General features: G+C 42.2%; 1 protein-coding gene across 2 annotated transcripts in view; it reads right to left on the bottom strand.

Moving 5' to 3' along the window:
- Positions 1–26092, bottom strand: part of MAD1L1 (MAD1 mitotic arrest deficient like 1) — a 353601-nt gene that overhangs the window by 175777 nt on the left and 151732 nt on the right. For both annotated transcript variants that reach the window (XM_017813643.1, XM_017813644.1), the window contains one exon: positions 7253–7309. In XM_017813643.1, coding sequence (XP_017669132.1) covers positions 7253–7309 — 57 coding nt within the window. The remainder of the gene's footprint in view (positions 1–7252; positions 7310–26092) is intronic.

The following is a 26092-nucleotide window of genomic DNA, read 5'->3' as shown; positions in this document are numbered from 1 at the left end:
TTTGTGTCTCAAGGCTGTGCCTACTAAAATAAAGCCTCTGATAATATCCCTATCCCATTCTCATTCAGTTAAGTAACCCAGTGTAACTCAGATTTTAGTGACAACAGTGACACTGACAAGGACCACTCCAGCTGTAGCAGAGCACTGTCCTCTGCACAGGAAAATGATCCCCCTTTCTCCTGCTCAACAACCAAAGAGGAAAAAACCCTACCCCCCATTCTACCTCCCCAGTCCTTGCTCCTGTTATAATTGTGCCTGTCAGTAGAGGTCAGGTTTTAGGGGTACATTGGTAGCATGGAGGCCCCTCCAAACGATGGGCTGGGAATGGGGTCAATATGTAAGTACATCCCATCTGAGCTGGAACTGCCATTCAGCTCTGGGTCAGAGCAGCCCCCAAAATCTGGCAGTACCTCTCCCACAGGGAGGCAGAGGGAGGAGCAGCAGTAAGGCAGCTCTCCACTTCAGGCAGCCACCTTTCTTCCTTCTGACAGCCCTAACCCCATGTCAGCTCTTATCGCCTTCGAAGAGCAAATGAAAACCGTCCTGCTGAAACCAACCGGTGCTGCCGAGTTCCATAAAACTTTCACATTAATGGATCCAGCAGCAGGTTCATTTGGGTAATGGGACTTTTAAACAGACAGTTTATTTCTTTTTAATTTGAAGGGAATGTACTATTTGATCCCATGTGCCCAGCTAGATTTTTAAAACAGAGATAAACCACAAGAACTGACTCGCTAAGTCTCTTCTTCTAACCTAATTAAAATAGCATTGAGATACTAATGTGCAGCAGTGTAATGTGCTGATCACCTCTCCAGTTTACAGGCAGTTTGTCAGCACTCACCCAACAGAATTCCAAAGCTTCCTCCACGCTCACATCACGTGCAACGGATGCTTCTGATGGTGCCACGGTTTTGTGTGTTGAACGTGAATTTTCCAAGAGGGAATGTGCAGCAGGTACAACACCAACCGAGGCAGTTCATCATTCCCTATGCTAAGAGAGGGGGGAAAAATAATCCTGCCTGTTCCTCAGAGCTCACCATATTCCTACACAGTGGGGAATAGCAAGGACCTGTTTTAATGTACTTGTTTACAACAGGCCCTGAGAGAGAGCTCTCTAAGAAAGGGGAAAGGAGAAGAGTCACTCTGAGTACTCTCATCCCACTGTTTAGGGTTCACTCCACCTTCAGAACCAAAGCTCCACAGTAAAAACATCGGGAGAAAATTTAAAACAGGGCATCAGTGACTCCTGTACACTCACCCCCTTTTTCCAACAACTCTAAATCTGAATTAATAGGATCACACAATACAGTGAAGAACAATACAAACACTGTGAAGTATACACAGAACAGATAAGGAACTAAAGGCTCTGCTGAAGTAAAACTACCTGATAGAGAAGATGTCTCAGACACATTCAAAGCAGATATAATTCACTGAAGATCCTGGGTCAAAAAATATAAATACATGAGCACAGTTACTGATAGCACAGAGCAGGGAGGTTTTATCACAGAGGGGCACAAACTGATCAGAAAGAGGAAGCTACATGAAAACTCAAGGAACAGAACTGAATTGTCATAGTGCAAGTCACACAACAGCTGGAACATCTCCTACAAACTGAGTCTTCCTCAGTCAGAAGCTAGAGAGGAGGACAAAGAGTGGGGTAGATGAACTGATCCCAGGATGAACATCAGTGCCATGTGGCAGTGGAAATGAGCAATATCCTGGATACAGGTATCTGTATCTTCCATGCTTCCATGGAAGATACTTTTGTACAAGGTACTGCTGGAACATCACCTGGAACGGTGTGACTCATCTTCAAAGGAGACACAGAAAAACAGAAGGAGATTTAAAGAAAGCTGCAGGATTCATGAGGAGCCTGAAGAGCCTGTTTTAAGAGAAGACTGCAAGAGCTTGATTTGTTTAACCTAGACAAATGAAAGGCTGGGAGAGAACAATTGTTCTCTATAAATATGTCTCGGCATAAATATGAGGGAGGAAGAACAGTCACTGTAGTTTAAGGAGAACATTAGCACAAGAAAAAGAATGGATATTAAGTGCACATATATTTTCAGTTGGAACTGGGAAGATTTCAGCTGTCAGAGCAGTCTTTCAATGACAGTAATGGTACAAACAACCAAAGCAGTTTCAAGACAAGCTTGATAAATTTATGAACTGAGATATATGCTGCAATTGCCTCAGTTACTGAAGGACTGGACTTTATGATCTAAAAGTCCTCTTCCAGTCTTCTGTTACTATATCATTTCATTCTGGATTAACTTCTTTTGCTGTCTCTTTATAACCAGATTCATGTTTTTCAATCTGATTTGAGAACTGGATATTTCCCTAAGATTGCCTTACTAAAACTATTCACCCTGCTCCTCAGCTGAGTGCCACACCACTCATCTGTCTTGGGTTTGCTAGCCTCACACAAGGTGTTAGGATAAAATCTGTCCCATGGGAAGGAGATTTGCTAAATCAGTTCAGAAATTATGAAATACACTTTTGATAGATGGAGGCCTCCTGCACCAGTCAGTTGACTCCTTCCCCTCCCAACCTGTTGGTTCTATGTATGTTCCAGCAAAGCTTCATTTTTATTTATAACTACCATGGTTCAGTTCTCTAATCCCACATTTAATTGCCTTCCTATTATAGATAATACAGAGAATTTACATTTCCACTAATGAACACCACTTTTGTTCTTATGCCTGGTCCGTTGTATTTCTTGCTTTATGTTTAATAACTCTTAAACAAGAATTAAATGAGTTCTATTGGCCAGTTATCCAGGGCAGGTCTTTCCATATTAAAGTTCACGTTTTTCCTATTACCACTGTTATTACCTGCAAATTAAAATTATGGTAATAAGTTTTCCATGTTGCCTTCCATTCAGCAGCTAGTTCCCAACTACAACATGCACAGTGTTCTCTGAGTTTATTTCCTTCACACACTCTCCTTTCTGTCTCCATTTCTTCCTCTGATAACCATCAGTGTAGGCAGTCGCTGACATTTAAGTTAATCCTAAACATTATGATTTCATCAGACTGAACACATGATTTGGTTCTTTAACTATTGTTGACCTGCTGCTCTTAAATAAAGGTCTCCTGTTCTCTGCAGAGGGTTAACCAACACTATTCCTCAAGGCACGAAGTATTCATTATATTCATTTTAAGGTGTCTTTATTGCTTCTGTAAGGACACTCAATTTATGCCACTCATTTGGTGACGGCTGCATTCTTGGACTTCAAATCTTCTTTACCTCCCACCCTGCTAAGCAATTCTTCTGATTCATATATCCATCCTTTTTAATCTGCTGGAGGATGAAATATAATTTGTTCCAACGAGCAGTCTATAGATTTCAGAGCCCACATGGGCCAAGCTGTCTTTTGAAGATGAAAGTCAAAAGATACCCAGGGCACCTCAGGGCAGTGAAAATACAGGTGATGCTTTTTTAATACCAAGCTGACTTCCCTTAGGGATTAATGATGGAGAAAAAGAAATCTTGACATGAATGCCCCGTGCTACAGAACCAGACTGAAAGAAAGAGTAAGATCAGAGATCACAGCTGTTGCTTGGATGGCAACCTTGAGCCAAACAATCTCCTCCTGTCTATAAAGGGATATGAAAAAGGCAAATGGAAATTAGAAAAACAAGCACATCTTCTGCTTCCCTCCCTTAGGGGAGGAAAGAAAAATAATATAACAAACAAGAAAGCATTTTCCACAAATAATATTTTTGTGTGAGTGAAGCTTGCTCTCAGCTTTAAGCCAGTAGAGCACTAAACTAACACACCATAGGAAATAAGATCCTGGCAGTACAGAACAGGGAGCCATATGTGTGAACTCTCTGAGCAATCTCCTGGCACATCCTGAAGATACAGACACTGGAGCACCAACTCCAATAAAGAAAACTTCCAGTGCTGATAAAATTGTCAGAAAAGTGCATATGCATAAGAAAACATTGCAGGAAAAGTGTGCCTAGGCACTAAAAAAAAATTCACAATAAAAACCATTCAGCAAATAAAAGAGACAAACCCCACAGATCTGTGAGACAGCCCAGTGACCTGAGCCCTATCAGAGTGGTGACCTGTTATGTATCACCTCTCAGAAGACTGTTCCCTTACAGTGGGAACACACCTATACTGTGAATAAAGAAAAACAAACAAGTGAAGGGTTAGAGGGAGAGGAAAATCAAAGTTTCATTGTTAATTACACAGCACAATGATAAGGGTAATTTTTCTTAAATCAAAAAATAAATTCTAGGTTCAAGTTCCCTGAAGGATATAAAATATTAGAGGATTTTTTAATGGTTGTAATCACAAACTCATTTCTCCAGCCACTACTGGCCGTGTCTAATTAGGGCAAAGTATGTTAATGATACAGCAGCACAGCCCAGAGACGTCTTCAGTTGCAATATTAATTGCATTTAGGGAAAGAAGCATGAATTGTGCTTATACAAGCTAATTAGTATGGGTTTGCTAATTAATACTGGAAAGTCAAACTGCCTTTGTCTTGTCAACTGCAATTAACTGAAGATGTTTAAATTTCTTTTCTTTTTTTCGTTTCTCCAGTAGCACATTGGCTTTTAGTTGACAAGCAATGAAATCCCACGCTGGAGTTATCCATGACAGTCAGTGAGGTGAGTCCATCCCATTCTCCTATAGCAGGACCTTGTGCCCCAGCCTGGCACAGTGTCCTCTACAGCACACACCACCCTTTGTTTCATACTGTCCCCATGAACACAATTCCCTGAACCAGGGCCCTCTCCTCCAAGGACACAGAGCCTGCAGATCCTCTTTTACTGAGGCCACGATCCTATCAGATTTATCCCACAAGTATTTTACTTTTAAATACTGCTATGTGAAGAGTGAATTATTTACCAAGGCATCTAAGATGCCCCCAGTGCGCACAAGGAAGACACCAAACTCCTCAGTGAGATGCAATCAGCCAGTTCACCAGCCCCACAGCACATGCCTTCATTTCCAGCGCCTGGGGAGGGGGGCAAAGCCATCAGTTCTCTTCAGGGTGGCAGCAGAGATGTCACCTGCACAGAGGATCATCCCAGAAGCAGCCCAAAGACTGTATGATAGCACCTGACAGGTGTTTATTCCATTCCACTTAGAGCCATGGGCCTGTTTGCAGAAGAGCTGATGAAAAGCAATACCCACATCTGTCAGCACCCAGAGCAGCACGAGCCCTTCTGCACCTGCAGCCACGGACACTCAGCATCAAACTGAGACTGGAGGCTCACAGGCAAAAGGCAGGAAAAGGAAGGTGAGATGTCAGGAATCCAAACCGGGCAAACAATCTTGCTGAAGTGTCACATTTAAAGGAGTATGAAAATAAGGCCATCCAAGTGAGACACTGATTTGGAGAGGGGGAGAAAAACCCATATAAAGAACATTTTGCTGGATGGCAAAATGGGGAGGAGAATGGGGCTGATGGTATATCCACAGGAGCCTTTGGGCAGGCAGCTACAGAACAGCCCCACCCAAAGGGGACAGACCTCTGTCTCTGCCAACATTGTAGAAGACACAGAGTGACATAACTTTACCCACAAGGGAAATTTCAACTGGGGATGCAGGAGAACCACCCACCACCAGTGGAAAGAAGGCACTATACTGCTTTCCCTAGGCTTTCCCTCAGAAGGGAAAAAGAGGGGGAAAAAAAATAAATCTCTCTCTTCCTCAGTATGAAGCAATTTTCCTGTATTTACTGAACAAAATTCAAACTGCTGAGTACAGCCCACACCTCACAATCTGCAATCCATCGTCTAAAGCACCACAGAAAACAGCCTGTTCATGGGAGGTTGATGTAAACTTTACTGGAAGATCACAAGACCTGCAGTTTTCCACTGAGAAACCCTTGGGAATAGGCAGTGAACACTGACTGCTGCTTTATCCTCTGCTGATGGATGTTGCACAACACCAATTAATGCTTTAACACCAGAAGTCCCAGTTTCTCCAGCTCTCTGCTAGACTGTTTAATACAACAAATTTTTGAAGGCAAACAAACAACTCAAAACCCAGGCTTAATGAGCCCAAAAGAAAAACTCTGAAATGTTTAAAAAAACCCCAAAGCATCGGAACATTAAAAACACAACAGCAAGTTTTTCCTCTGATATATCCACTGAACACAATGCAAAATTGATTGTATAGAATTTGAAACTGTAACAAGGCAGCACGTAATGAGATCAGATGGTAAATAGGATTAATTCAGTTTTCTTTGGAAGTATCAGTTGTGAACTGCATCACCACAGAAAGCAGCTGGGCATACAAAAATGTTTGCCCACAATGTGAGACCACCCCAGAACCGGAATTAATTAACGCTCTCATTATGAAAAATCTGATGTTGAAACAGCAAGAGGCACAAATTTAAAAAAAAGATACCAACAGACGTATGGCAACCCATTAATAGCACAGCAGGGGCACGGCAGTCCTGCCCTCCAGTGCCCTACAAGAGTTCAGCACAAGTCTAAAAAGACCCATAGTTGAAACCACGGTTTATGATTTGGATTTTAGAACAGATGTCTGTTTAGCACCTACTTACTTGCCACTGATGCAGGCCTATTTTTTTATTAGTAATAAAATTAATCACATCTACAGAACGAGTCTCTACGTCTTGGATACTGCTCAGGTTTTTCTTGTGACTAGAAAAAGTTGCAGGAATCCCACAATTCACCCATTAGCAAAAACAACGGCTCATGAAATGGCTTAATGCTGACACCTCATTTATTCCTGATTATGAATAATTGTACACAGTAGTCATGAAACTGCACATAAACTTCCCTGTCTGGTTTTGTGGCCTCTATTCTTTTTGGTCCTTGAGGGAAGTGCCAATAAAATAGACAAACCCAGCAGAAAATTAACAGATACTGCAAAAAAAATAGTTTGTGATAATTCTGTTGTATCTCATCTCATTGTTCTTTGCACACTTGAGACTGAATCAAAGGCCCCCAAAGAAAGGAGTTAATTCAGTACGAAATTAAATGCTTGCTTCTGATCTAGAACTGCTGAAGAGAAAGGAAATTGCCAAAAAAAGGAAGACAGGCCACTAGATCCCATCCAACACTTTTCCAGGTGAGTATGGAGACAGGGAGTGCCAAGACAGGCAGTAGCAAGACAAACTTTTACAATGTTTATTTGCTATTAATTTCCAAATATTTGGAACTGATCCATTGTTTAAATGAACTGAACTTTGCATATGTTACTGCCCTGTAAAATAATTAAAAAAAAAAAAAAAAAGCAAAAATTGAACACTTACCATCTCTGCTCTTTGCTTATGGTTTCCCACTTCTTCCAGAACCTGAGACAGCTGAGCCTTCAAGACACAAAAAAAAAATAGAAAATTAAGTCTAGGATGCAATTTTGGAAGTTTAACAAGACTGCACCTTGTCACATCACTCCCCAACTTCCCTCCCCCCCAAATCACCAAAGGCACTAGGACTTTCATAGTATTGGAAAGGAATTATAAGTGTTGGATCTTACTCTGTTTTATCAGCATCCCAATCCACGAGATTGTAACCTGTAGCCTGCACACACTAGAAAGAACAGGTTTATTGCAGGGAAGAATTCCACTAGATTAGCTAGTCCAAATTTCAATCCCATGGTCCAGACAGCACATCCATTTCTTTGGAAGTTGGAGAAGGAGTGGTCTAAACCCCACCCCGTTTTGCCAAGCTTAACTTTAGAGAAAGAAGAGGTTTGGCTCCACAGCTCCTGAAAGGAGTGTGCTTGTTTCAAGGTAACTTCACAGGAAATGTTCTGTTGAAGTTCAGGGGTTCAGGATTGGGTTTGGAAGCCTTCCAAACTGCTGTGGTAAAACACCGAGAAAATCTGCTCTGTAACATAAACCTCCTGAATTTCTGTGAGGAAAACACCCCAGTGCAAGAGTTTGTGGGGTTTTTTTTAAGGAGAAATTTGAAATGTAAAGATTCTCAAACAAGAGCAGAAATATCTTCTGTTATTCCTGCATAATTTGGGGGAAACAGAAACTCGACTCAGAGAAGGATCTTTTCACAGAGTTTTGTTTATGAAAAAGGATTTTAAACAAAATGAGTATTTTGGAGATGGGTAAGAGAAGCTACATATAATAGTTGAGTGCTATTACTTCCCACATCTTTAATTTCCCAAAACTCTGCTAGCCTGCAATAAGCCTTTCTCTATTTAGCAGAAAGCCCAAAAAGTAGTCACAAGTGATGACAGAGAAGCTAATTTAAATTATGTAAACAAAGACGAGAAATAAAAACAACTTTCCTACAAACTAATTAATATAATTTCAAACAAATACCATTAAAACCCTCTGGAGTCCCTCAAACAATCTCTCACCACACATGAAATGGGTCTTTTGAGTACCACATGCAAACCAGCAACAAACAGCAAGCACTTTATAACAATGAAAAGGAAAACATTCAGCTTTGAAGGCTAACTGCACCGAAATGCAAGCAAACAAAAAAAATTACTGTCTTAGGGTTCAGCACAGCAAAACAAACAGCAGAACATTTTGCAAACAAACAACCAAACAGTTCACGATTTCCCTGGCCCCAGAGCTCAGTGGAAACTGAAAAAGTCTCAGCTCCTTGCTGTGCAGGGCAGGGGATGATGTGACATTATTTAAGGAACAGACACTCAAATAGGATGAAAAGGGTTTTGATACAAGCCTGGGACCTGGCACAGGAGAACGAAACACACTCATTAAACACCGCAGGAGATGCCAGCCCCAACCAAAACTGGAGTGACTGGACAAGCAAGTGAGAAGAAAAAATGAAATTATCACCAAGTTTGATGCTGGAACGTCGTGAAACTATAAATTTGTAGACACCTGGGAAAGATTTTTTTCCCCACTGCTACTGAATCAGGTACAATGACAGCAGCAAGTGGGAGCCAGGAGAAAGTCACTTTGGGAGAGTTAGAAAACATGCCCTCAGAGATGCTGTTTAGGAGAGGTGCTGGCATTAACTTTGCAAAACATCTCAAGACCAACTGAATATTTTTGATTAAAAACTACCCCAACTTTTCTGTATATTTATTAGCCTCATCTATATGAAAATGACCTTTAGGTTGGAACCAGTAGCCTATTCTAAACCAGATATAAGAAACACTGAATTAAGGATTACATTAAAAATTACATATTTTCTTACAGTATCTAACCATTTCTGAATTTGAGGGTCATGTCTCTGTTCAGCCTCCTGTTCACACAGACTCCTACAGAATCACAGAGTAACTCACACTGAAAAAAAGTGTGAATTCCCTCGTGGCTCAATCCTCTGAGCTCTGGTGGGCACCAGACACCCAGCCTGGATCAACCCACCACACTGTGCCGAGCTCTGGTCACCTTCAGTGTAAATATTTTTCTTTATAATATCAAGATGACAGTACCCTAAGAGCCTGTTTAACTAGATGGGTATGAGAGCATTTTAAAGTACAAAACCTTGATAAAAGTCAGAAAAAAAAGGATAGCAAAAGACTCTGACACATTTTACTTCAGGAAGAGGATGAAAAAAACCTTTTAGACACGGGAGAAATAATAAAAAGGGATGGGAGAAATCAAAAATACAAGCAGGAAATATGCCATAATTTATCTTATATATAATATGGTTTGGGGAAAATAACCATTTCAAGGTGCTATGCCAGCAGAGACCCAGAGGCAAAACCTGGACAGCAAGTCCAAGCCAGCAGCATGATAACAGCAGATCAATATGATTTGGAGAAGCAATCAGATAAGAACTAAATCACAAAGTAGGTTTTCTTCATTGCATTTATTTCAAGGCAGCTCATCTCAAAGGGAAAGAGTCAGTAACTAGTGGGAATTCGGAGAGCAGCAACTAAACTTACCAGACTGCTGGAAGAAATGATTTATGAAGATTAAAAGATTTTTAAACATATGGTTTGACTACAACACTCACAGAAGAGCAAAAGGGACATATTTAATGCATTGAGAGCTGTTAGAGTGACGCAGCTGGAGACAAGGAGGCTTCTCCAGCACAGCTGATGCTGTCAGATGCACTTGCAGTCCAGAGTGGGGTCCCTCCTGCTCCCTGTCCGTGCCCACCTATGCAGGCAGGTGGGGAAGCACAACACAAAGCCCAAACCTTCAGTGGGGTCCCCGCTGTCTGCACTCACCAGGATGCACTCACAACTGATCTGAATGCTTTATCACGTCCAGCTTGTAAACATCAGCCCTGCCCCCAGACTTTTTATTAGCCTAAATCAAACATTGAGCCTCGCTCAGCTGTTCGAGGACAGCTGCTTGCAAAGTGATTCACTGCCATATTCCTTCTAGGCCACAAGAAAATACAACCTAATCACCAGCAGCATGACAGATGCACAAATTTTTTAATTATGAAGGAGAAATTAGGCTCTGAACTTATCCCCACATCTCACTTAATCAGAGTGCTCCAGAGGAGCTGCCAGCCCCCACAGCCGTGGAAGGAAGGAGCTGCAGAGGGCCCTGGCCGGGTGCCTGGCATCCTGCTGAGCCCCTGCTCCCAGCCCCTCCAAGGCATTTGCCGGAAAAGACCTGAAAGAAACAGTATCATGTTGTTTCTTGGAACTTATCCTTTCAGGAATGAACTGCTGGGCTTCTTGGTTTAGTCATCTCTGGCCATTTCCAGACAACAAAAGCACGAGCGATGGACCTGAGCCCCTCGGGGTGGGTGGGAAGGAGATGCCCCAACACCAGCAGGCGCAGGGGGGCCAGCAGATGCTGGAGCAGTTTGCCAGTCCCATCTCAAGAGTTCCACAATGGGAAAAGCCACATCCCTACCTGAGGAGCATGTAGTGACAGGGCAAGGGGGAGTGGCTTTGAGCTGAAAAAGAGTATGTGTAGATATTAGGAAAAAACTCTTTCCTTTGAGGGTGGTGAGGCCCTGGCACAGTTTGCCCAGAGAAGCTGTGGATTCCCCATCCCTGGAAGTGCTCAAGGGCAGATTGGACAGGGCTTGGAGCAACCTGGGGTAGTGGAAGGTGTCCCTGCCCATGGCAGGGGGTTGGAACGAGATGATCTTTAAGAGTCCTTCCAACCCAAACCATTCCATGATTCTATTTGTAGCTCAGCTCTGTGTTAGGGGCTTTTCAGTCAATCACATCCACCTTGGTATCTCAGGAATCTCTCAGTAGGACAGACTTCTCTGTTGAATTCTCAGGTTGTGCACGGAAGTTAACTTAAAGCTCCAAGGAAATTCCCTCTACTTAATACCCATGTTCAATTCCCACAGAACACTGAGCTCAAACAGTAAGAAATCTGATATGCAAACAGATATTACGCATCAGATATACAAATACATGTAAAGTGCAGTTTACCCACAGAAGGCAGCACAACCAGGTAAAAGAAAATCAAGTAGCGAAGCAGGGGGGAAAAAAAAATCCTCTCAAGTATTCAGTCAATTATTTTAAGCTTTCAAAAAAAGTGTTTGTCAATTCAAAATACTCATCTTACATGACAACACTGTCTAATATCCTGTCAGTGGATTGTCATCCTCAAAAGAGAGCGGCAGGAAGGGAAGAACCTGTGCTCCGGCCTCGCCGGGACACTGCAGCTCAGGCTGAAAGAGAAGCAGGAACAGTTTCCAAGGAGAGGAACCGATTCAGCTCCAAGGAGACATTTCTGAATTGTTTAGCTTGCTTCCCTGCATCAATAATTTGTCTTCTATACCTTCCAAAAGTCAGCCTTCACTGACGGCGCTGGAGGAGGCTGGTCGGGGAGGGTTTAATGAATGAAACTAAAGCAATCTGGTGGTGACAATGCAGCTGTTAAAGCGACTGCACCAACAGCCCCCCCCCTCCTCCCCGGGGGCTGAACGTGAGCCGACTGCCCTGACCGATAGGCAAACAGCTCAAATGTGAGCCTCATTTGTAGGGAAAAATTAACTACTCAATCTCTAATGAACAGTCTTTCTCTACACAACAATACCCTCCGCTCTACAAGCAATTAGCAAATCGAAACGCTCTCTTTGTGGACCTGCATTAATTTACTCCTTGATGTGGCACATTAAGTAGCTCATAGGTACAGCACAGCACAGTAGTAGCAACAGCCAACCCCATAAAATAAAAGCTTGCTTCAAAGAGTTAGGGAAGCAGAATTATGTGTGCTGCATACGGGGAATAAATTGTAACAGCCTTCATTTGGAAACATCATTTTAGTCTTATGCTTTCATCAAACAACATGATTATCTTAACAGTCACATTAATACAACATCAGTGCTTTACTAGGCAGAGAAACATTCACTACCTCAAATTAAAAAGAACAATTCTTATTCTTCCTCGTCAGGGTGAAATACCTGAGAATATACATAGCTGCCTATGCTGGGGTTGTCCTTCACAGCTATAAATCCCAACTGTGGGTCCTCAGAAGAAAGGCCACTTGTTGGAAGGGCAGCACCTCTGCAGGGGAGGGAAGGAGGAGGAGGTTTTGCCTGGCAAAGATGGAACGCAGCTGCAATAAACGGCATTTTTACAGCTTGCTGAAGTCCAAGATACCCTTAGAAGTATTTTATATGCAACAGTTGTATGCAAATTCAAGTCAAGTGTGATAATTTGCAAATTTAGGTATAATGTTAATTAATAGTTATTTCAAATTAATTAACTTCTAAGATAAATTCTTGCTTCTCCTCTTTGAGAAAGTTAACACACAATTCAAATTTACAAGGATATATCGGCTACCGATCACAGAAATACGGAATCTTGTGTGTTCTAACATGCCAAATCACTTCAGTTTCCTTGTGCTGGCTGCCTCCCACTCCCTGGGTAATTTCACAGTGGTTTATTCTTCTGATCACTTACAAAAGAAGACAGAAGATGAAGCTTCTTGGCTCCAGCTCGATGGCCTTACTGTGTGGCTAAAGAGCAATGTGACCTATACAAGGTCCAAGCCAGCACATCTTACCTGGTGCCATAGGCTGGGTCAGAAGGGAAAAGAACCACAGTATCACTTCTTTCTATTAGATTCAGGAGATACTTGGAAAATAAGGTGCCTAGAAGCTGCAGCTGAAATGAAGGAAACCTGAAAACATGGCAGCACTCCCAGGACAGTTCTGATAAGGAAAGCACTGACTGTAACACTTAGAATTCAATTCAATCTGAAAACATAAAGCCTCGGCACCACACTGATGAGTTACATGGAACAACACAGGAACAGGATGAGAACACTTTGAAGAGAACTTTGCAGTCACTAATTACCTCCAACACAAATAATAAGACTCCGGCTTATTTATGGGAAAAACAGGAGGAAAACTTTGATTTCACAAAAGCCACAGACAGATTACTTCTGGGGGTGGCAGAGACTGAGACAGAAGTAACTCATCAGCCACTTGCAGTAAGACTTCACTTTATTTGCATGCTGTGATCCAGCATATTAAAATATTGTGAGAACTGAAATGAAATTTTCATTACTGTTCAATCTGAAATCTCACCCGTGGGATTCAGCTTTCAACAGCTCCTGAATGCATTTCCCTGTTTATACTTTAAAGTTAGATATCCATTTATCCCATGTTAGCCAATGCCTGCTGCCTTCAACCCACCACACATCATCACTGCCCAAGGGCAGCAGCACAGGATTGGTTCAGCATGTCTGAACTGCACTACAGAATTACACTGGATTAAATGGTCATTTCTAATTTAACATATTTTGATGTTTGTAGTTGAAATTGCCAATCTTTCACAAAATTGCATCAGTTGAGATCACAATCAGGAAGATAGTTGAGTACCAGCCATTGCTAAAATAATTTCTTTGCTGCTTTACAGGCTCCTTTTTGCTGTTCTCAAGAAAATTCTCCTGGTTATAAAATCAAATGCACATGCTTTATAAAGTGGGAAAGAACAGTTACAAAGAAACTCTGCTGCTGTCTCAAAAGCATCCAGAACACCATGTTATCTCCCAGGAGCTGGACTGGAGGTGGCAGGGGGCTTGGTCGGATGCAAAAGTGCAAAAGAAAATTCCCCAATAACTTCTGAGTGTGTTTGAGAAGTTTGGATTCAGTGAAATGACACTCAATCCAACTTGCAGAAAAGCTGCAATAGGCAAACCAGAGACCATTACTTACTGACATAATTTATGTTATGAGGATAGGTTTACAGCTCAATGAAAAGCATGTGTCTCAGGCCACAGCTTATGTGGTTTTCCGTATAATTTAGTCCTTAATTTTACCCCAAGCAAGGACAGGAAACACAGGAAGCTAGAATGCCTGTAAGCCAGATGTCCCACATCCCCAGGGACTCATGCTCCTGGGCATCACAGCAAACCACAAGACCCAGGGACTGAAGGCCACTGCTTTGTGCAGAGAGCAGTGAGTGTTTTTCATCAAAGAAGCAAGAGCTGCTCCTTCTCCAAAAACCAGTTTTGTACTGGATTTGTGCAGGGAAATGCCGCCCCCCAGTGAGAGACAAAAACCAGCTGGTTACCAAAATGTGAGAGGAATAAAGCAAAGACTCTTGGGTGCTAAACAAAAAATGATACTGCAAATTGAAAAATTGCCAAAGTCATTGCTATAATTACCGAAGACATGGGGAAAACATCTCCTCTAGCAAAGATATGGGCTCCTGTCAACACTCTATCAAGATTTACTGGACAAAGGGATAATAACCAAACCTTTCTCTTGCTCTTAAGTCTCAAGGACAGACCAATCTCTCTCCTTCTCTTTAAGAGACACAATCACTTAGTAATGTCAAGAATTCTCGACAATAAGCTTATTATAAGGAAATAACCCCAAACTCTCTCTGGTTAGATGATGAGAAAAGGGTGCTAACGAAGTGACTGTAGAACAACCGATAGGAGGAAGACAGGATTCCAAGCAGAAATTGCCCACGTCCTTATCCCTGGCAAATCACTTGACCTAGCTTAGAGTAAACTGCATAGTCCTGCAGCAGAGACCTGGCTTTTTGTTCCCACTCTGTCTAACAACTGCTGAGAGACCCAGGGCCAAGTACTAAACTCTGAAACTCCTTCTTTTCTCTCCCTCTCTAACGTAAAGATAATACTCGCTCTTCAGAAACCTTCAATCAAGGATAATCTCTGAGCACAAGGTGCCACTATTGACACAAACCACACCGGATGGGCCACACCACTCGGGCACTAAAAGGATTAAGCACTGTATTAAGTGCAGAAGTCAAGCACCAACAGGTTCAGAAGTGGCAGCAACCTCATCTCCCTGATCCTCAAAGCAAAGGTGACCTTCACAACTCCAACAAAATGTAAAACTTGGAGAAAGACTCTGAACTTCTCTAAATCTATTACATCAACGCTGTTCGCATAATCTCCCAGACAGATGCTGCCAGGGAAGGCACACAGCACCAGAGCAAACTGGGAGATGGAAAAATGCAGAGCATTCAATTCAGGAAAGGATGAGTCCCTGGAGATCAGACAGCCCCATGCCAGACTGAAAGGCATGCAAGTAGGGAGGAAAATAATGGGCTCAGGTAACAAAACAGGCTTACATTTGCAAAAACATCTCAAAACAAAAACAATTATTTGTTGTTTTAGTCTCTAAGCTGCAGCTGAGGTTGAGGTGAGGCTAAGGAGCAACATCCCAGCAACTCCTCTCTCCTCCTGTTTTCCCTTAATGTATTTGTTCAACACCTTGCTAAGAAGGAGCACAGAGACCAAAAAGATTAGCACAGCTCTGCTGGGAATAATATACTTTTGCAATAGGTCTCCTTCCCTCCATCCTAATCAAATGGTGCTGCAGTCCCTGGGGAGAGAATACAGTGCCAAACAAAAAAATGTGAGTTTGCAGCTGCTTCCTCAACAGCAAAGGGCAGCCTGATGGATGAAACTCTGCCAAGCCAATTGCTTCCAGCATGATGCAGTCGGCCTGTACAGCATCTCCAGGACACACACAAGTGACTGCTGGATGCTGATGGACTCTCCAAAGGAGTCATTCCCCATCACTGGGACACCCCTCAGAGAAGCCCCTGCCACTAATATTCTCTTTGTGGGCTCAGAAATATTCCTACCTCAGAAAAGCAGCTGAGTGTGCCGATGTAGCAGGGAGTCCCTTCACTTTTGCTGCTCCCCACAGCAAAATTTTTAACCCAACTGCAGAAAGATAAACTGGCATCAAATCTGTCTGCTGAGGATTGGCCACAAATCTCTTGCCAGGAGTAAAACAGATTATTAATATATTAGTGCAACTCAAAAATATTAGGAGAGTATCAGCCCATTCCACAGGGATATAACAAATAGGTAAAGGAATACAAATCATCTGGAGAACACTAAAGAGAATTAATTTCACTGTGCTGTGGTCAAATCTCTAAAAGTGCAATGAAGGGATACCAGACCCAACTCTGAAACAGATGTAGCACCTCTGGATCTAAGTTCTCCCCATGAGTTGCCTCCAACTAGGTTTGATACCTAGAGGGAAAGAAACAGCATTTTATTGATGAAAACTGTAAATTAGTCAACAAAAATGTTCACTCTTATCCGTTCATCAGAAAAAATGGTGGAATTACATCTCTAACTAAAAAAGCCCTTCTAATTTCAGCCCGATGAGTCAGCACTGCTGCATCTCATCACTAAGAGTGATTCATTGTCACTGCACTTCTCAAAGTCAAGAATAAGGGTATTCACCCCAATTCACTGTCATCTCATAACTCCTGTGGACTCAGGCAGAGTGTTTGCACACAGTATTGTTATAATGATTTATGTGAGTGTGTCACTTTTAATTTAAAGGGATAAAGAGTTATTGTCAGTCTACCAACCATAAAGCAACATTTTCTTTCCCCTGAGCTGACAGCTGAATACCTGGAAAATATTCTTATTTGCTGAGGAGAGGCTCTACATCCCAGAGCCTTAGGGTGTCAATGCTTCTGAGGAAACAAGTGGATGCCCAGTGTCTTTGGAAAGAAACACTAGTACTTAGTAGAGTTAAAAGAAGCCTTACAGTGGAGTTAGAATCTGAACAGAAATTCAGACAAAAACAGTAGGGATGGAAAGCCTCTGCCCCAAGTGAAGCAGTAGTGAGGAAGAGAGTTTTGGACATGGATTAGACCCCAAAAAGACTATCTGTAGTTGAATGAAACAAAGAATATTGGAAGCTAAGCAGCAGCATAGCCAGAGTTTTCTTCTTATTGAAGTCTCCTCATATCACAGTCATTTTTACTAACCTTTTAACTGTTATACCAAAGCTACTGAACAACTCACACTGACCTCACACCCCTGAGGAGGCCAGAACCTTCCTTTAAGCTTCCCAAGGCTCTTGGCCGCTGGTGGTGTGTGGTGATAGTTCAGAAAAGATGTCTTTAATGATATGTGTGTGCTGAGAGCTCTGTCCTAATGATATCTCACCGCTGTCCCCACAAACACACTCCCAACAGGAGCCCTCAGGCACGTCAACACATTTCCCTGGGCAACTTCTGTGAGCCAACCAGCAAACATTGCTGGGTGAAGATCCATGTTTAAATCAAACCTTTGTTTTCTTCTGGGTTAATTTTAATCAAGTTTGGTTTTTGCTCTGGTTCTCTGCACTACTGCACTGGCTGTCCGAGCTCAAAAGGTCAAGGAGGGGTTTCAGTCAGCACTACCCGTGGCTTGTGAAATGACAGCCAGCATGGTTTTGGCATCGAGGAGAACAGTGGGTAAAGTGCCTAAGCCTCGGAGGGTCTCCAACAAATTTCAAACACTTTTGGAAGTTGCTAGGTAACAACATCCACCCCCAGGACAAGATTGTGCAATGTTTGCTCTGACAAAGCAATGCTTGAGTTGCCCTTGCTTCCGCCCCGGGATCGCGTGCGTTGAGGACCTGTCTCCTCTGCTGCCAGAGCGTTTCCAGCCTCTAGTCTGGCTGTATAGTTGGATTTTGCTGAACAAAGCAAACATCACATTTTAAACATAGCTATTATAATTAGCAGAAGCTCATTGCTCAATTCCCCTTCCAGACAGGGATTTCCAAATGTCACAGTGTGCTTAGCACAGCTGATCTGCGCCGACGGCTGCTCTGAACACAACTGACCCAGGAGGGTCCAGAGCACAGAATCAAATCCCATCACGGGTGGTGAGATGGAAAAAACAAACAGGATAATTGTCCTCCTTCAGCCTGTACCTTCCTGCTCCTGTGCTATCTGCACAGCACTGTGAGCAAGGCAAGGTTAGCAGAGACTCCTTGACACAGAAGGTATATTCATGCTTGAGGCCAAGCAGGAATTACTTCTGGAATTATGTATCTGTTTTCTGAGTCAGCCCTCCAGATGACTTTGCCTCATTCTTGTCCTGCCAGGGTGTCATGGCATAAAAAGAAGGAGCAGTAAGGGCAGAACAAAAAAGGGGGAAAACCCCAAACTAGTACATCTATTGGCTGCTAAAACATTTTGCAAATGCTCTGGCAAATGTAGAGACCCACTTTAAAACAGTATTTCCTTTCTAAATCTCTTTGGGGAAAGCAGAAACAACCTTAGTCCTTTTGAGTAATTTGAAGTATTTAAAAAGAATTGCAAAGTTTCTATTCCCAACACAAACCTCCCCATACCAAAGAGCTCCTCCCCTTGAAGGAGAATGGTAGCACTTCCACTTGCAGGTATGGCAAAAATCAGTGGTTTCCAGGTTCCTTGCAGACAAGCTTCACTTCAGAGACTCTGGCAACACTCTACATCTCAGCATGTCCCATGGAACCAGCAGAAGTCCAGCTGAGTTTATTAATGTGAGTCTCATGCAACATCTCACCTATGGTGTACAAGTGTCTCACCCACAGCTCCTGCCTTGCTATTTGGGATCTGCCTATATAAACTTCCTCCACCTCTCCAACACCCCATGAAGGGCTGAAGATGGGAGCACCAACCTGCTCAGCAAAAGGGGAAACACAAGCTCAAAGATCATGTGACCTCTGTAAGGCCACATGGGCAGTCACAATTTACAATTCCAAAATTATACCCCATCAGGTTTGTACTGCAAACAGATTAGAGGCAGAATTTGCCTGAAGTTGTAGGGGGAAAAAAAATGAAAGAAAGAAAAAAAAAAAGAGGTTAACAGTCTCTCTATCCAAAGAAATTCCTTAGATGGAAAAAGTAAAAAAATTGTCCAAGATGCCAACTGGAAGAAAAAAAAAATGTGTAAAATACTCTTGAATAAAATCAAACATCCCTGCACACCATGGTCATGCTCCTGTAACTTCTTTGAAGAGGAACAAAACTCTGCTACTTTTATTTGAGAATTTATTCAAAATAAATAAATCCCAATGGAATTTAGGCATGCTGTAGAGGCTCCAACAGAAATCATAAAAAAAAAGCAAGCAAACTAAAAAGATCCTCTCTTGGCACGCTCTTGAAAGAAGGATTCACCACATTTCTGATTGACTGCCACTGTGGTTTAAATGAATCAGCTATAAATAGGCAACAAATGCAAGGCAAGCACTTGAAGGGAACAGCAAGGGGTTTTTTTGTTTTGTCTTGTTATTGCTTAATGGTTTGTTGGGAAGGAGGTGGCTGACAAGGTAGAATAAACGTGGTAAAAATATAAAGAAACAGAAAAGAATGGTGTGTGGGAAGGAAGGCTAGAGACAAGAAGACATTCGAATGTATGAAATGCACAACTACATTTTTGCCTTTAGTTTTGTAGAGAATGAAGGATCAGGGATGGGAGAAGGCACACACACTTCAGACTGAGGAGGCCCTGAAGATCCCCCCACACCCACAAGTTAAAGAAGGGTTTTAGGTTATCAACAGTCTTAAGTGAGAAGTCAAGCTTCTGTGGGCCATCTTGGACTAATTTCTAGTCTTTTCTACATATCAAATTCAACATATGAAGTGCAGCCATTGAAGGGAAGCACTGGAAGTGTTTGTGCAGTCGTCTTGTGCTAAGAGTCATCATAACAGGAGTGGACTCAACACTATTAAAGTTAAGCCATCCACGTCATAAGAAAATGAAAATACTCGTGTCAATGAAAAACAGAGCTGGAAGAATCTGAGTCATACACAGAGAGAGCCTTGTTTCTGGAAAACATTTGCAGAAAAATTTCTAATAAACTACATTTTAAATATTGAATAATCATTTCTCAAAATAACTGGAACTTTTATTTCACAGCTCTTGTTCCAACTGTCTGCTCATTCTCCTCCTCTTTCCCACAGCTAGTCTGACTGCCCACAACATCCTCAGTCTCCAGCTTTCTGGCATTCGTCAAAGCAGCCAACTTAATTATCCTTTTTAATTAGTCCTCTTAATCTTATGCTCCTTCTTTCAAGCCTGAAGGAGGCTCTTACAGAATCCAAGGAGCAGAAAACCACCTGGTTTCCCCTTCCAAAGAGTCTGACTAGCTTTAAGGTCCTTCACTACTCCTGCAAAGTGCTTCCTTGCAACTCCATGGCAGACCTTGCCCAGCACATGAAGTTTGCCAATAAGCAGCCCAGGACCTCCTCAGAGCCTTCTCCTCCATGGGGATGAAGGCTGATCCCAGGCCAGCTCTGCACAGATTTACAGCTTTCTCAAACTAATTTCTCCTGTAGGGAGGTGGAGAAGGCTATCAAAACGGCCTGAAATCCAATCTTTTAAGCTCCAGCAGTTAGTATCTTCCCCTCTTTAGAAAAAGGTTTGGAAAAAGTATGCAAGGGCTACAAAAAAACAGTGCAGACAAGAACAGAACAAGTAGAGAACCATCCTTGCATTGCATAGGCATAATACATATTCTGTGTTTGCCAACCATCAGTTAAATTTTCATTGTAAAATCTTGCAGGAGAGGGCCAAGTGTAAGATTAATCAACTCGAGGCTGAAGTCTTTTCTTTATCCATAAAATTGAGCAGAAGGAACAGAAGGGCCCATTTCCTTACATCATCCCATCAGTGCTGCTCAGTTTTGGGCTGAAAGGATTAACTCCAGAGGGAGCACTGCAATTTTATCTTAGACATGGTCCATTTGTTTCCTTTGGCCCTTCTGCTGAGACTGCCAACAAAGATGCCAGACAGGATGATATTTTTGAGATGCGAGTGTTTATCTTCTCTGAGTGAAGCAAACAGCAATTCATTTCAGGAAAGCAATCCAGCAACCCACAATTGCTTCTTGCTCCAACAAATGCAGCCTGACAAGGCAAAAGGTGAAACTGCCTGATGGTCCCATTAGAAACCTTTGAGTATCCTCGCTCCTAAACACCTGCCTAGCAAAGCTGTGCTATAGAAACATGAAAGATCTCCATTTGGCAGAGAAAGGGAAGAAGCAGGAACATATGCCGAGATAATCTCAGTTATTAGCTCCTGCCACAAAAGGTACAGGCTGTATTGAACCTCTCCTCTGCCACACAGTGGGATGCTCAGAGGCTGGGAGCTCTGTTTCAGAGGCTGGGAGCTCTGTTTCAGAGGCGGGTCCAGGCTCGCTGGTGAGTGGGCACCACGAGGGATGCAGTGAGTACACACACCTAAGGCTGCAGGCAAAGTTAAATCAAGCAAGAGAGCTGGGGCAAGGCAACATGGAGCATGACAGAGAGAGCTCCCTGACGAAAATATTTGCAAGGAAGAATTGTCAACACTTGTTTTTTTTGTTTTAAGCTTCTCGTCACGTTTAAATTGTCTTTCTTCTTAACCAAGCAGATAAACAGCTACAAAGATTCACCTGTGCCTAAAAGTGCCTGACCTCAGGGCAACACCAGCTCAGGCTGGTACATGTCAAAATGGTGACTCACTCTCTTTGTGCAGGAGGCCGTATAGGAAGGGTATAAAAAAGTACATTTGCTGTAGGAGTGGTCGTATTTGTGCCATGCAGCAGCCTGCAGATATTCATGAAGACTTGAGTGTGACATTTTCCTTTCTCAATCCCCTTTTCTGTTCAGGACCAAGTGTAATCCAAAGAGCAAGCGGAATGCAACAGAAAATAATATCCACAATAATTACAGTAATGTGTACAGTGTTGATGGGCTGTAGAAATCAGATACAATGACTGTGGGTCTTGCATGGCCTAAATAAAAAGGTGCTCATTATCCTGAGAGGAAATGCCACTTATGAACGATAAGGTCATGCTGCACTTGGAAGATAAATGTCATTTCTCTGTACAGCTGTGACAGCCTCACCTACTGTCTTCAGCAATGTACGTAAACAGCAAAGCAATAAAAAGCCTGTAGAATTAGCCTGGGACATTATTATTTTAAGAGCATAAAATCACTCATCTGGAGTTCTTTAGACATGCTTTCCTAGGGACACTTATGTATGTATAAACATGTATTTACATTGTGCTTTTTGGGAGCCATAATACATGAAAATAATTAACACATTCATACAAGCTTGGGTATGTTTAGTACCATGTATGTTGAAAGAATTTAAGACTCATTGTGTATTTTATACAGCTATAAACATTCCCAAGAATTACATCCATCTGCATAGGTAGCTCTGCACTCCTCACAAGCCCCCAGGCAGCCTGTGCCAAGCACAACGAGCAGCTCTAAATAAATACCATCCATAATGCTAACAATTCTCTCTTTTCAGCAGCTCTGTGTGCTGCCATGCTGCAGCTGAGAGACAATTAAGTACACTCAGATGATCTTTGAGCACAGAGCAATCCCCTCTAAGCAGGAACTGCAGCCTCGGGGGCCCAGGTACCTCCAGCCAAGGCTCCTTGAAGAAGGGGTGTCTCATTTCAGCACTCTGAAAGAGGGGCTCCTGCCCTTTCACACCCATATGTGAGCAAGGCAAAGAACTAATGGACATGGCTTAGTCACTGCTTGGGTGTTCCCAGCTAGAGGGCCAGGGGTTGTCCCTGTGGCCCTGCAGACATCATTCCAGCTGTCCCTAATGCCTTTCTTCACACAAGAGGTCAGAGAATGCTTCAGAAACCAGCACCTTAATTTGCTAAGTGGAACCCATGGAGGTCAAAGGAGCACATATTTTATCTGAATATCTGAGGAATCGGGGAGCTGATCTATCCTAAAGCTGCGTTTTCACTGATGAAATGACCTTTTGTAAAAGGCAGTAAGCCAGATGATCAGAAAGTGAAGAACTCTGAATCTGTATGTTAATAAAATTGAGAGTACTCAGAATATAATTGCCAAAGGTAGCGCTGGTAACAACGAGCTTAGCAATAATATCTGCCACAAAGATTATTGGTTTATGGTCTCTACCATCAGGCCAGTTCCCAACTGCATTGCACAGCCTGGACTGCAAGAAAAATTCAGAGTTTGTGGGCTCTCAAGAGATACTCCCATAATTGATACTGATACAGACACTCATCATTTCTTCGTGTATACAAATAATGTACAGTGGCAACCTTTATACAAAGAAGCCTCAAACCCTCTCCCATTACACAAGATATTCTACTTAAAATTACCTCTACAAAGTAATTACTCTGTTCATGGTTACTGAATAACTCATTGTGTTTTCATACACCAATAATACCATAACATGTAATCTTTCAAGCTTCTTGTTGATTTCCTTTAAAAATCAAAAATATTTGGGTTTAGCAACTCTTCCAAGAATCTGCTTTCCAATGAAACTGTTTCTACGATTTTCCAAAAGGAAGCAAAGTTGATGCTACAAGAACTCACATCTGGGAGTCTGACGTGTGGATTGCAGGCACGGGAACACAGAACAGATAAAAATCAATCCTTTAAACAAGGAATCAGTTCTGGTTTTAATGTGGGCTTGAATAGAACTAGAAATGTGAGCGTACATCTGTCAGAGCTGCAACCATTAGAGCCGTTTAAACAAATTGAAAACATAAATCAGTTCAATAAGTCAAATCAATGTGCCATGCATTTCATAGCCATGATACTGTCACTACAGCTGGATTCATGGCACATGTATTCTACAGCACTGCCTGTTTTATTAAACAGCATAAATAAAGTTCAAAAGAATGTTACAACGTGCATTACAGGAAGACTGTGGCTTTCTCCGCAACTTTGGACTTCCAGTTTGTTTTGCTGAAAAGCTTTTAGCACAATCAAAGCACATTTGACATTAACACTGATTAAAGCAAATAGATAAATTGCAAAGCCTCTGAGAAAACAGAATTTTTCCTTACAGTTTACCTGGACCACCCCTGAACAGAGCAGATCTATATCAACAGCTTAGTTTTTATTCACAGCATGATGAAAACCGCTATCAGCTGGGCTTTTCACTTACTCTGCTTCCAGCCTTTTCCAAATATTGGTAGGCTGGTCACATTGAAGTGAAAAAGAAAAAAAGAGAAAAATAAAGAGAAGTCCAGGCACCTTTCTCTGAATTCTGTTCAAGTTACAACTAGCAATACTGCTCTACTCTAATTCATGACCTTAATACAAACCAGGCTGGGGAAACGGAGGTGCTGCAGCCTCTGGACAAACCAGACCATAGGGAAAGACAAGTGAATGGATGGAAGCAAACACAACTCCTAACAGTGGAGAAGTACTAATTATGTATGTTTGTTCTGAAACAAAACAACTGCAACTGGCACTTGCATTTAGGCACCATTGGACTAACTGTGCTCAGGCACTAAGCTGAACCAGGCTTTTTAGACTAATTAGTTCCCTGAAGAAACACCTCTTCTACTACCTGTAATTAAGGCCAAAGTAAAGAATCAATGGGCTTCAAAAGAAAACCAAGACAGCGACTACTGTTGTTCTAATTGCCACGATAACAAAGTATTAAGTGCATTAAAGTGGATCTTATAATCCTTGCAAACTGCAAAGAGCAGGAATGTTAGGATCCACAAGAGCATGGGAACAAGCCTGTGTTGATGCTGTTTTCTCAAAGTACTTTTTCTGTTTATATGTTATAACTATTTGGGAACAAGATTTCATAACAGGATTGCAACAAAACTCTGTCCTGGACGCCACAGAAACACACTGGGCAGGACTGTGCTGGGCCTACGTGGAGGCCCTGCAGGAAACCCTTGGAATCTTTACAGCATGTTTTTAAATGGAAAGTAATAATTAAAAATATTAATCTCTCTTTCTTACAGGAGACCATCATCATAAATTAAAAGATTACATGAGAACACTTACAAATACATACTTTAAATCTTAAATTATGCAGAGATTATGCAATTATTCTGAAATGAAGCACTACAAATCACAGAATTCAAATCCAATCATTATAAAAATCAACAAATCTCTACAAGTTCAGAACATCTTTTAAGACACCCACACAAGTGCTGTTTAATGTCATTAATACAATGCAAAGTTAGGGACCAGCTAAAATATCCATGGCGTTTTCCATGTAAAACATTATCCCGATGTGCAATCTTAGCTTCTACTTTTTTTTATGAGATATTTACCTCCTTCCTCCCCTGAATTGCTTGGTTTCCATGAGCTGTTAAAGCTTGCATCAATGTGAGAAGGTTCCTAAGTAGTAGTTCTAGCAAACAGGAGACATTATTGGCCTGAGCATAGAAGCCTGATTGATTCACTCACACAGTTCAAAAGAGAGGAAAAGCACTGAACTCAGGAGCTCCTCTGGGAAACATAACCTAAAGGAGTCCAATTTTTAGCTTGGAGAGAAATTAGTCAGTCCTGGCCTATTTTTCCAATTTTCCTGTTCCCAAAGAGTCAGACACCATAATATTCGTCTGGTGGTTGAGCCACATGAACAAGTACCACACACTTCAGGGGCTGGAAGTGCTCCAGAGGATGTGGCACTGCCTCTGATGAGATCCCATTACCCCGCTCCAGAAAGAGACCACTACCTTGGAAGCTGTTGGGATCCCTCCTGTCCAAGGATCACTCAGTACCCCCAAAGACAAACCCTGCTACTGGACATGTGGCACAGCAGTGCCATGGGCTGTAGCTGCACGATCCACACGGGTGAGACCAATGCTACACCAAATCATCGCTCTGGGTTAAATCTCTGAATTAAATGCAAAAAGCAGTTTGTCCTAATGTGAAATGTTTCTCTAATGTTGCAAAAAAACCCAAACCAAACCAAATTGTGGAAAGCAACACTGGAAACTGGTGCAAGCACTAAGGAAACCTGCACAGCAACCTCCCTACTGCCTCCCATCCGTCCCTCCACACTGCCTGCAACACCAAGTGATGGAGACCGATGTAAGAACATATTTCTACTCTTTCAAAGCCTTCCCTTTGAGAAGCTGGAAGCTACCTGATCCTAACTTTAGTCCCCAAAAGTTGCTTAGTTTGCCTTTTTCTTTCTGCTTTATGCCTGAGAGAGACACATCATCACTGCTCTGCTTGCACCTCAATTCAGCCCCTGCTCCCCAGTTGCAGCAGGAGG

Source organism: Lepidothrix coronata, unplaced genomic scaffold (assembly GCF_001604755.1).
Source record: "Lepidothrix coronata isolate B3197 unplaced genomic scaffold, Lepidothrix_coronata-1.0 Scaffold41, whole genome shotgun sequence".
Lineage (NCBI taxonomy): Eukaryota > Metazoa > Chordata > Aves > Passeriformes > Pipridae > Lepidothrix > Lepidothrix coronata.
The sequence above is the reverse complement of the archived record's forward strand: the minus strand, read 5'-3'. Positions and strand labels throughout refer to the sequence as shown.